This window comes from Bos mutus, chromosome 17, assembly GCF_027580195.1.
Source record: "Bos mutus isolate GX-2022 chromosome 17, NWIPB_WYAK_1.1, whole genome shotgun sequence".
Lineage (NCBI taxonomy): Eukaryota > Metazoa > Chordata > Mammalia > Artiodactyla > Bovidae > Bos > Bos mutus.
Window position 1 is genome coordinate 69,126,670 of NC_091633.1, and position 12,678 is coordinate 69,139,347.

The 12,678-nt window shown below is 40.3% G+C and overlaps 1 protein-coding gene across 1 annotated transcript in view; it reads right to left on the reverse strand.

Moving 5' to 3' along the window:
* DCHS2 (dachsous cadherin-related 2) overlaps positions 1-12,678 on the reverse strand; it is a 316,336-nt gene that overhangs the window by 72,510 nt on the left and 231,148 nt on the right. The window contains 1 exon segment of the mRNA XM_070385628.1: positions 8,792-9,649. Coding sequence (XP_070241729.1) covers positions 8,792-9,649 — 858 coding nt within the window.

Genomic DNA, 12,678 nt, shown 5'->3' on the forward strand with positions numbered 1-12,678 from the left:
TGAAGGGTGGGGAATCACTTGAGCTTCAGCTTTTCTTGCCACCTTGCAGTACATCTAACCTCTCTCTTATAGGCAACTGGCACCTTCTGTGATGACTCTTTCTATGAAAAAGTGAATATTTCATGATATAAAGAGATTTTATCTACCAAAGGGCTGCTTCTAAAATGCTATAAGCTATAAAAATTATTTATATATATAATTAAACTATATTCTGTTTTAAACAATTGAAGTGTTAAGTTTAATGCTGTCAATAGAAAGATACAATATTAATTGAAATTCAAACTTGTAGGCTTTCCAAGAAAGAAATGTTAAACAAATATAAAAATTGAGTTGTTTTAATTTTTATTTTCTTAAAAAAATCTAAATGTTAAAAACAGTTTAAAATGATTAAAACTTAGGATAGTACAAAAAATAATTAACTCAGATGTCAAGTGCTCCTACCGACAGGCCATTTAAACCACAGAAAATGTAAACTTCCAATAGGCAGCTTCCAAGATTTTTCATCTGAAAATAAAGATCAAAATTGCAGGCATATTGGAGAGTGAAGCAAAGCTGGAAATAAAACGCTATTAAATAATTTATGTCAAGGCCATTTAAACACTAATCAATGGATTTACAATGTTTTAAAACCATTGGAAGGAGAAGGCAATGAGGATACATGGAAGAACTATACAAAGATCTTCATGACCCAGATAACCATGATGGTGTGATCACTCATCTAGAGTCAGACATCCTGGAATGTGAAGTCAAGTGGGCCTTAGGAAGTATCACTACAAACAAAGCTAATGGAGGTGATAGAATTCAAACTGAGCTATTTCAAATCCTAAAAGATGATGCTGTGAAAGTGCTGCACTCAATATGCCAGCAAATTTGGAAAACACAGCAGTGACCACAAGACTAGAAAAGGTCAGTTTTCATTCCATTCTTTGGCAATGCCAAAGAATGTTCAAACTACCGCACAATTGCACTCATCACACACGCTAGCAAAGTAATGCTCAAAATTCTCCAAGCCACACTTCAATAGTATGTGAATCCTGAACTTCCAGAGGTTTAAGCTGGATTTAGAAAAGGCAGAGGAAACACAGATCAAATTGCCAACATCCACTGGATCATTGAAAAAGGAAGAGAGTTCCATAAAAACATGTATTTCTGCCTTAGTAACCATGCCAAAGCCTTTGACTGTGTGGATCACAACATAATGTGGAAAATTCTTAAAGAGGTGGGAATTTCAGGCCACCTTATCTGCCTCCTGAGAAATCTGTATGCAGGTCAGGAAGCAATAGTTAGAACCGGACATGGAACAATGGACTGGTTCCAAATTGGGAAAGCAGTACATCACGGCTGTATATTGTCACCCTGCTTATTTAATTTATATGCAGAGTACATCATGCAAAATGCCAGGCTGGATGAAGCACAAGCTGGAATCAAGATTGCTGGGAGAAATATCAATAACCTCAAATATGTAGATGATACCACCCTTATGGCAGAAAGAGAAGAACTAAAGAGAATCTTGAAGAAAGTGAAAGAGGAGAGTGAAAAAGTTGGCTTAAAACTCCACATTCAATAAACGAACATCATGGCATCTATCACTTGAAATCCTGTCACTTCAAGGCAAACAGATGAGGAAACAATGGAAATAGTGAGAGACTTTATTTTCCTGGGCTCCAAAATCACTGCAGATGGTGATTGCAGCCATGAAATTAAAAGACACTTGCTCCTTGGAAGAAAAGCTATGACCAACCTAGACAGCATATTAAAAGGCAGAGACATTACTTTGCCAAAAAAGGTCTGTCTAGTCAAAGCTATGGTTTTTCCAGTAGTCATGTATGGATGTGAGAGTTGGACTATAAAGAAAGCTGAGCACTGAAGAATTGATGCTTTTGAACTGTGGGGTTGGAAAAAGCTCTTGAGAGTCCTTTAGACTGCAAGGAGATCAATCCAGTCCACCCTAATGGAAATCAGTCTTGAATATTCATTGGAAGGACTGATGTTGAAGCTGAAACTCCAACACTTGGGCCACCTGATATGAAGAACTGACTCACTGGAACAGACCCTGATGCTGGGAAAGATTGAAGGCAGGAGGAGAAGGCAATGACAGAGGATGAGATGGTTGGATGGCATCACTGACTCGATGGACATGAGTTTGAGCAAGCTCCAGGAGTTGGTAATGGACAGGGAAGCCTGGCATGCTACAGTCCATGGGGTCGCAAAGGGTCAGACATGACTGAGTGACTGAAAAGAAATGAATGAAACCATTGGAATCCAAATTTTTTAAAAATCACCTTTTGGTGCCCTTGTTATGATCTGGCAGAATTCACACTCCAGGCAAAGCTTTGGCCAGATGAAATGTTAGTCAATATTTTATGCACCTCGTCACTGTTGTCCACCAGGGCCTAGGAAATCCTGCTGATGTGGGTGTAGATTAGCTGCATTAAATCAGATTCAATAGCCTTCTTAACCATCATCCTTTCCTTTCTTGTTGTGCTTCCTGTCATACAGCTTTTAGGCTACTCTTCCTGTAAGCTCCATGCCCTTCACACATGTCATAGCTACTCTTCAAAACAAGATCTCAACCCATTGTTTTAGATGTTTTGTAGTGCATGCCTACCTGAATATTTATGGATAACATATGCTTACTGCCAGAATATTTCTAACCTTGTCTATATGTAAGATTAACAAACAAATTTTTAAACTGTTAGGCTGTATTTAAAAGGTACCAGTCAAATTTAGTTCAATAATTCTAAATGCAAGGAGATTAAGAAGGATGACTCTGATCAGAGGTCAAAAAAAACACAATGATGCCACAGCAGAATAAAGTCTTTCTACCCATGTATTCTAGCTTTCCTGGTAAAGAATAAAGAATCTTTCCTTCCCATGCAGGTCCCCAACAACAACAAAAAAAAAGAATAAAGAATCTGCCTGCAATGCTGGAGACATGGGTTTGATCCCTGGGTTGGAAAGATGCCATGGAGAAGGAAATGGCAACCTACTCCAATATTCTTGTCTGGGAAATCCCATGGGCAGAGGAGCCTGGTGGGCTACAATCCATGGGGTTGCAAGAGTCAGACACAACTTAGTGACTAAGTCACTGCCGCCACCCATGTGTTCATCAGCTTTTCTGCCTGAATCTGCAGCAGGAGGCCCGCCTTCAGAGGTAAGAGACTAATTTAGTCTTCCACCCTATTTTTTTTTTTTTTTTTTAATCTCAGACCCGGTTACGTTAACCATAGTGATTAATTCCAACTGCTATGGCTGGGGGTAGATGGAAGGTTGACTGAAGAGAAATGGACCAAAACAAGGGTAGTTTTCTTCCATAACGGCTGCCTCCTATCAGCAGAGCGAATCCTGGACAAGGAAATGAATGGCACATTGAAAAAATGAAATCAGGTACAAAATTTTCCCTTCCATAGCAGTTTTCATTAGTGTTATTATTAAATCATTTCTCAATTCAACCATAAACATTATTAAACTTCCTAATCTATAGCTTAATTTCATATTGGGCTTTCTTTGGGATGCCTTAGATATGGGCTTTTTTGGGGGGTTAATCCTACAAAGAAATTGATTCTGGGTGACTTGAGAAATGATATCTTAATTAGGAAATGGCCAAACATATTACTTAATTTTTAGAAATTTCATTTACTAATGTGAACAAGTGTGATAATAACGACTGACTTAGTCTATGCCAATTCTTTTGAGGGATAATTTACTTGATGCCTCCTACTCTGCAGAATTTGTATTGGGTGAGACTATTCACTAGCATTGGTTGGAAATCTCATTATGTAAATAACTGAATGAACTAGAGAAAGAAAAACTATTTTCAGTAAAAGTCAAAGACCTCCCAGTGATCTACAAGACACCACCTCTTCTTTTTGTCTTCTTCTGACCTCAGTTTTTACCATTCTTCATCTTGCTTGACTTCCCTGGTGGCTCAGACAGTAAAGCGTCTGCCTACAATGAAGCAGACCCAGGTTCAATCCCTGCATTGGGAATATCTCCTGGAGAAGGAAATGGCAACCCACTCCAGTATTCTTGCCTAGAAAATCCCAGGGACCGAGGATCCTGGCAGGCTACTGTCCATGGGGTTGCAAAGAGTGAGACACAACTTCACTTTCACTTTCACTTTCACCTTGCTTACTCTGCTTTAGTCACACAGTCCCCTTTACTGTTCATGAACAAACCAGGTGAGTTCCCACTGGATTTCTCCTCTTTTTCTTTGGAAATGCTATCTTCCCATATATATGAATGGCTACCTCCTTTCTTTATGTCTTTGCCCCAAATTTCACTTGCTCACTAATGCCAGTCCTAACCTGCCATCTAAAATCGTCTTTGTGCCCTCGCCAGGAATCCTGCTGTTTCTTCATACCACAGCTTTTAAGACCAGCTAACATACACTGTGACATTGTACAGGAGACAGGGATCAAGACCATCCCCATGGAAAAGAAATGCAAAAAAGCAAAATGGCTGTCTGGGGAGGCCTTACAAATAGCTGTGAAAAGAAGAGAAGCGAAAAGCAAAGGCGAAAAGGAAAGATATAAGCATCTGAATGCGGAGTTCCAAAGAATAGCAAGAAGAGATAAGAAAGCCTTTCTCGGCAATCAATGCAAAGAAATAGAGGAAAACAAGAGAATGGGAAAGACTAGAGATCTCTTCAAGAAAATTAGAGATACCAAGGGAACATTTCATGCAAAGATGGGCTCGATAAAGGACAGAAATGGTATGGACCTAACAGAAGCAGAAGATATTAAGAAGAGGTGGCAAGAATACACAGAAGAACTGTACAAAAAAGATCTTCATGACCCAGATAATCATGATGGTGTGATCAGTCACCTAGACCAGACATCCTGGAATGTGAAGTCAAGTGGGCCTTAGAAAGCATCACTACTGGAGAAGGAAATGGCAACCCACTCCAGTATTCTTGCCTGGAGAATCCGAGGGACGGGGGAGCCTGGTGGGCTGCTGTCTATGGGGTCGCACAGAGTCGAACATGACTGCAGTGACTTAGTAGCAGCAGAAGCAGCAGTGTGACCCTCTTGTTATGAAAAATTTTTGGATGCATTTCATATTCAACTGTGATTTGAGGGTTATTTAAATAATGCTACTTGTAAGCTCAGAGAGCTTCTAAAAAAGAATTTATTATCATATAAATGAATACCATAGGGATATTCCTGGTTAGTCTATATAAAATTAAAAAAATAATAATTAAAAAAAAAGAAAGAAAGCACACTATGAACAAAGTTAGTGGAGGTGATGGAATTCCAGTTGAGCTATTTCAAATCTTGAAAGATGATGCTGTGAAAGGGCAGCACACAATATGCCAGCAAATTTGGAAAACTCAGCAGTGGCCACAGGACTGGAAAAGGTAAGTTTTCATTCCAATCCCAAAGAAAGGCAATGCCAAAGAATGCTCAAACTACCACACAATTGCATGCATCTCACACACTAGTAAAGTAATGCTCAAAATTCTCCAAGCCAGGCTTCAACAATACATGAACCGTGAACTTCCAGATGTTCAAGCTGGTTTTAGAAAAGGCAGAGGAACCAGAGACCAAATTGCCAACATCCGCTGGATCATGGAAAAAGCAAGAGAGTTCCAGAAAAACATCTATTTCTGCTTTATTGACTATGCCAAAGCCTTTGACTGTGTGGATCACAATAAACTGTGGAGAGTTCTGAAAGACATAGGAATACCAGACCACCTGACCTGCCTCTTGAGAAATTTGTATGCAGGTCAGGAAGCAACAGTTAGAACTGGACATGGAATAACAGACTGGTTCCAAATAGGAAAAGGAGTACGTCAAGGCTGTATATTGTCACCCTGTTTATTTAACTTATATGCATAGTACATCATGAGAAATGCTGGACTGGAAGAAGCACAAGCTGGAACCAAGATTGCCAGGAGAAATATCAAAAACCTCGGATATGCAGATGACACCACCCTTATGGCAGAAAGTGAAGAGGAACTCAAAAGCCTCTTGATGAAGGTGAAAGAGGAGAGTGAAAAAGTTGGTTTAAGACTGAACATTCAGAAAATGAAGATCGTGACATCTGGTCCCATCACTTCATGGGGAATAGATGGGGAAACAGTGGAAACAGTGGCTGACTTTATTTTTTGGGCTCCAAAATCACTGCAGATGGTGACTGCAGCCATGAAATTAAAAGACGCTTACTCCTTGGAAGGAAAGTTATGACCAACCTAGACAGCATATTCAAAAGCAGAGACATTGCTTTGCCAACAAAGGTCCGTCTAGTCAAGGCTATGGTTTTTCCTGTGGTCATGTATGGATGTGAGAGTTGGACTGTGAAGAAAGCTCAGTGCTGAAGAATTGATGCCTTTGAAGTGTGGTGTTGGAGAAGACTCTTGAGAGTCCCTTGGACTGCAAGGAGATCCAACCAGTCCATTCTGAAGGAGATCAGCCCTGGGATTTCTTTGGAAGGAATGATGCTGAGGCTGAAACTCCAGTACTTTGGCCACCTCATGTGAAGAGTTGACTCATTGGAAAAGACTCTGATGCTAGGAGGGATTGGGGGCAGGAGGAGAAGGGGACGACAGAGGATGAGATGGCTGGATGTCATCACTGACTCAATGGACGTGAGTCTGAGTGAACTCCGGGAGTTGGTGATGGACAGGAAGGCCTGGCTTGCTGCGATTCATGGGGTCGCAAAGAGTCGGACACGACTGAGCGACTGAACTGAACTGAACATACACTATGTTTTAGCTATTTATTACGTTCACTGATATTGTCTTTTTACCCCTGCTGGAATGCAAGCCTCTCAAGGACAAGCATCTTGGTCTTTTTGTTCACTAACATATCCCAATAGAAATGTACCTGGCACATAATGTTCAATAGAATTTTTGTTGAAGGAGCAAATAAAACATTTAAAGAATAAGCAACTATGTAGATCAGTGGAATACTCCAGATGGCAGGACTAGAATTTACGGACATACATAAATGAGGCAGATCTGGGTTTAACACAGGAATTACTTTCCAAATGAAAGAGTTTTCCAACTTTGTCATGTGATCAAATCACCTACAGAGCGTTAAAAATGATAGTTCCTGGATCCCAGATTACTGAAGCAGAAACTTCTGCAATCATGAGAGAGTGCTTGTTTCATACCCAAGTTCAAGAACCACTGTCCTAGACTCTCAATCACTGAGAGATTCAAGTAGAGACTGAAAGATCATCAGTTAAGGAAAAAATGTTTATATGTTCACTGCTGATAAAAGCTGGACTTAAAAATTCTGTGATTTTATCAAATTCATTTCAAGATTGATTAATATATTTTGTGCTGTATTATTTAGCACAAATATATTAATTATTATTATTTAGAAAATTTTACCTTTCTTTCTATCAGGCTCTGCTCTGGAGTTAGGATGTATAGCTCTCATGAGGAAACACAGCTCTATGGAGTATCTCATATTATTTAACATTTAACTCTTCTGTGGAATTCTCATTACATCTAAGAATAGGTGGAAATTTCTAGTTATTTTGGAAGATGCTATTATTTCATTTAATGAAGGTAACTGCAATTTACCCCTAATAATGTTTAGAATCATAAGAGGCCTTCTGAATAAGCAGCCCATGAGATAACCGTAATTCAAAAGAAGATGCAACTGGGGTTAATAATATGTAACTGAGAAGAATCCTAACTTGACATTCAATATTAAGTTGAATATTCTCTTTTTATAGAGAATATAATGTGTAACAAATGTGTAATAATGTGTAACAAATATTTTCACTATGAAGTAAATAAAACAATTTCAGAAAAATTCAAGTTGCCTTTTAAACAGTGGTTGTTTTGGGTATGAATAAAGTGAAATTGAATCCAGAATAACAAAGCAAAAACAAAGAACAACTGGAGAAATCAAACAGCACACATCAGACTTGTTGAAAGCAAACTCCTCCTCCCCCAAGCCCTGGAGTCTACGTGATTTGCCCTCTGGCTGGTTCAAAGATTCAGAAGGTTTATATTTCAACTCTCTAGTTAGATATAATCACCTAGATTGGATTTCTTTCCATTCACAACTATCTGCAAATGGGTTTTTTTCTTTAGGGTAGAAAGATCATTGGAATTAATTATTTATGTTTCCCATTATGGCATAAATTTGAGTAGGGAAATAACTGAAAAATAATTTAGCATTATGAGGAAAAACAGTCACCATTCAAAGAAGCCTGTTCTGAGTAGTATAATCTTGCCAAATTCTTTGAAGATCAGATATTACTGCACTGTTTGAAAGTAATACTGACTGTATCAAAATGAAGTAATAATAAGAAAAATAGCACTTCCTTAAAATTACACACTGATTCTGAGTCAGATACTGTTTTAAGGGCTTCATATGAAGTGGCTCAATTGGTCCTCAGAACACCCTAATGAGGTAGGTACCAAACTCATCCCTAATTTGCAGGTTGGGAACCGGAGGCCACGAGAGCCAGCTTCCCAAGGACACACAGTGGCAGTCACTGAACCACAGCACATTTCACCTCTCATTGTATTTCCAGGAAAGTCATTTAGGAAATGTAGTTGTTCAGGATTCATAAACATTTAAATTAATGTGGGTTTTTTGAGATTTTAAACTTAAAGTTCAAGAGTCCTGAATGATTTCAGTGTTTTTATTAGTTTTTGTTGTCTTGAAAGGGGTGTGAATATATTACTGTATTTGAGTATATATTTTTAATAACATATGCTGAATGAAAATTGTAATACCAAGAATTGGCTGGACTCAGAAATTCATAGTTTTAATGCTTTGATAGTTTTAAGCATTTTGCCCAAACTGGGACACTTGACACTCACCTGCCTCACAATTTTCAGGCACGATCCCTTTATACAGATGCTGGCTGAAGGAGATCCTTACATCTTCTCCTTCCATGTGAATGACCAGGAGACCAGTGGTTGTCCTAGCTGGGACCCCTTGATCCACAGCTTTTAACTGCAGCCAAATTGGAAAATATTCTGAAGACGGAATTTGCTGAAGTTGAATTGCTCCTGTGTATTCATTAATAGAAAGCATTGACTGTGGCTCTGTGAAGCTGAACGTGACGGTGCCATTGGGTCCCGAGTCTGGGTCACTGGCTCTGAGGATGGCAGCTGTTTGGTTTGTAGGTGACTGAGAGGAAAGAAAAATATCAAGGGGGTTCTGTTCGAAAACTGGACTGTGGTCATTAACATCAGTGACATGTACTTTTATAACCACCGTGGTGCTTCGTGAGCCTTGGACACCACAGTCTCTGGCCACAGCCTTCAATACGTGCTCAGACCTGGCTTCCCGGTCAAGGGCGCGGCTGGTTCTCAGTGTGCCTGCCACAGGGTCGATGATGAACGCCCCGGAAGACTCATGTACCAGAGAATACATGGTTTGCCCGTTCAGGCCCTCATCCTCGTCCGCGGAGGAGAGCACGAGAACCGTGGTTCCCACCTGCGCGTCCTCTCTCACAGAAGCCTGGTACTGCAGCCTGGGGAAGGAAGGGCTGTGGTCGTTGTCGTCCAGAACTCTGACCTGCAGCTGCGCCGTGGAGCTTTGCGGCGGGCTCCCCAGATCCGAGCATAGAATGACGAGGGTGAAGTTGCTGACTTCCTCCCGGTCCAAAGCGCGAGTGGTTGAGAGTTCTCCCGACATTTCATTAATAGCAAAGTACTCATCAGTATTTCCATCTATTAAAGAAAGCAAGTTCAGAATATATTTGAATTGAAAAAGTAGCAGCTCTTTACTATGAATATATATTCATCCAACAAACATTTATTTCCTGATTATTATAGTACACTATCACTTTTGTAAGTACATGATCTTCCTGATAATAATACTCAGGGGATAAGTAAAAACTAAAATTCAACATCTATCTTAATTCAATCAGTAATTCAAACACTTGCTTTGACTGATTTGCAGCAGTATGATTTTTTTTCAACTTCAACTTTTTATAGTAATATGCTTTTCTTTTTTGAAGGATTAAAATGCATATTTTACTTGAAATAAAACAATAGTAGGCAGAGATAAGCAACAGTATTCGATGTTCATTTGTATATAGCAATCAAAAATTAACAGATTGATTTATAACAACGTATTTTTAATTTTCCCCTTACTCACTATAGATTGAATGTTGGTTATATTACTGGAATAAGGTCCTCTTCTACATGGCCCTTTGTGCATGAGCCATAACACTTCTTTCAGAGACAGTAAAACACTTGTCTATCTCTTACATAACATAAGCAAGGATTATGTTTTATTCTTTAAAATATGTTCCTTTTGCTATTGTATATGGTACCAAGTAGAATAAAATTTAGAAGTAAAAGTGAAAGTCACCCAGTCGTGTCCGACTCTTTGTGAACCCATGGACTATAGAGTCCATAGAATTCTCCAGGCCAGAATGCTGGAGTGGGTAGCCGTTCCCTTCTCCAGGAGATTTTCCCAAACCAGAGATCAAACCCAGGTCTCCTGCACTGCAGGTGGATTCTTTACCAGCTGAGCCACAAGGGAAGCCCTTTATGCAAGACAGCAAAAGAGACACAGAGATAAAGAACAGACTTTTGGACTCTGTGGGAGAAGGCGAGGGTGGGATGGTTTGAGAGAATAGCATTGAGACATGTATATTACCATATATGAAACAGATCGGCCGTCCAGGTTCGATGCATTAGACAGGGTGCTCAGGGCTGGTGCACTGGGACAACCCTGAGGGATGGGATGGGGAGGGAGGTAGGAGAGGGGTTCAGGATAGGGGACACATGAACACTCATGGCTGATTCGTGTCAATATTTGGCAAAACCACTACAGTATTGTAAAGTAATTAGCCTCCAATTAAAATAATTAATTAAAAGAAAACTAAACTCAAGGATAAAAAGCTTCCAAAGGCATTTTAAAGTCAACCTGAAGATTAGTTGGGAAAATGAAGTTCAGTGACCTACCAGCCACATTCTTGGACTAGTGGGACCATTCCCAACAGCATGAGAACTTCCTGAACCCTGCAGAGGCACACGGAGGAAGTGGAGCTGTGCAGAAAAAACAGCAGCCTCAGGCAGTACGGGGGCTGAGGAGCAGGGACGGCATTTGAAGGCCTTCATGAGACATGTTAATTTGTACCAAACACAGGTGGTGAGACAAATTACATTTCTGTGGCATTTGTGATTGATAAAGCCATTCATTCCCTCATTAGACATTTTAACAACACCTGTCATGTACCAAATATGTGTTGGGACACTGGGAATATGAGGAGAGGAAGATGTGATCTGACTTCTAAGAGTCCAGGAGGAAAGGCACATCCGTACCTGGACATTAAAGTACAGTGTGAAACTCACATGTGCAGGACACTGGGAGGACAGAAGATGAGCACAGGTCCCGCATTAGGATGGCAAGAAAATGCTTATTATAAACAGTGACACCAAACTAACTCCTAAAGGGGAGGAAGCCAGGCTATTAGTCTTAGGGGAGGGAGAGGGAAGAGGGTCAAACCTGGATGAAGTCCCAGGATTATGAAAAAGCAAAGGTTGCAAACATTTTAGTATGACTAGAATTTAGGGTCCCCTGGGTATTTGAGGGTAGAATGTAGGCAGAAAGAGGATTGACGGTGGCAAGAATATAAATCTGGAAGATAAGCAGGATATCCAGTCATGAACTGCCCTGTATACACTGCCAAGATGCTGGGCTTTACCTTAAAATCTACCTGCAAGATTTTAGACAGGAAGACACTGTGAATCACATTTCTGTTTTAGGAAGAATCCTGGGCAGCAGTGTCAGAGCTTTTAGACTAGTGAAAGATAGGAGACTATCACAGTGTCTGTGTAATGAGGGGGTTCTGGAAAGATATGCACCTAGAGGAAGTGGATGCATTCCAAAGAATCAGAGGAGGAAAAGTAAGCAGTAAGGAAGGTAAGACACATGATCTGGCTTAGGAGAAAGACTGAAAGATGTGTAGACCAGTTTTGTTTAAAATGAGGTTTGAGGACCCTTCAGTTCAGTCGCTCAGTAGTGTCCGATGCTGTGACCCCATGAACCGCAGCACGCCAGGCCTCCCTGTCAATCACCAACTCCCAGAGTCCACCCAAACCCATGTCCATTGAGTCAGTGATGTTATCCAGCCATCTCATCCTCTGTCTACCCCTTCTCCTCCTGCCTTCAATCTTTCCTAGCATCAGGGTCTTTTCAATGACTCAGCTCTTCGCATCAGGTGGCCAAAGTATTGGAGTTTCAGCTTCAACATCAGTCCTTCCAATGAATATTCAGGACTGATTTCCTTTAGGATGGACTGGTTGGATCTCCTTGCAGTCCAAGGGACTCTCAAGAGTCTTCTCTAACACCACAGTTCAAAAGCATCAATTCTTCAGTGCTCAGCTTTCTTTATAGTCCAACTCTCACATCCATACATGACTACTGGAAAAACCATAGTCTTGACTAGACGGACCTTTGTTGGCAAAGTAATGTGTCTGCTTTTTAATATGCTGTCTAGGTTGGTCATAACTTTCCTTCCAAGGAGTAAGCATCTTTTAATTTCATGGCTGCAATCACCATCTGCAGTGATTTTGGAGCCCCCCAAAATAAAGTCAGCCACTGTTTCCACTGTTTCCCCATCTGTTTGCCATGAAATGATGGGACCAGATGCCATGATCTTAGTTTTCTGAATGTTAAGCTTTAAGCCAACTTTTTCACTCTCCTCTTTCACTTTCATCAAGAGGCTCTTTAGTTCTTCACTTTC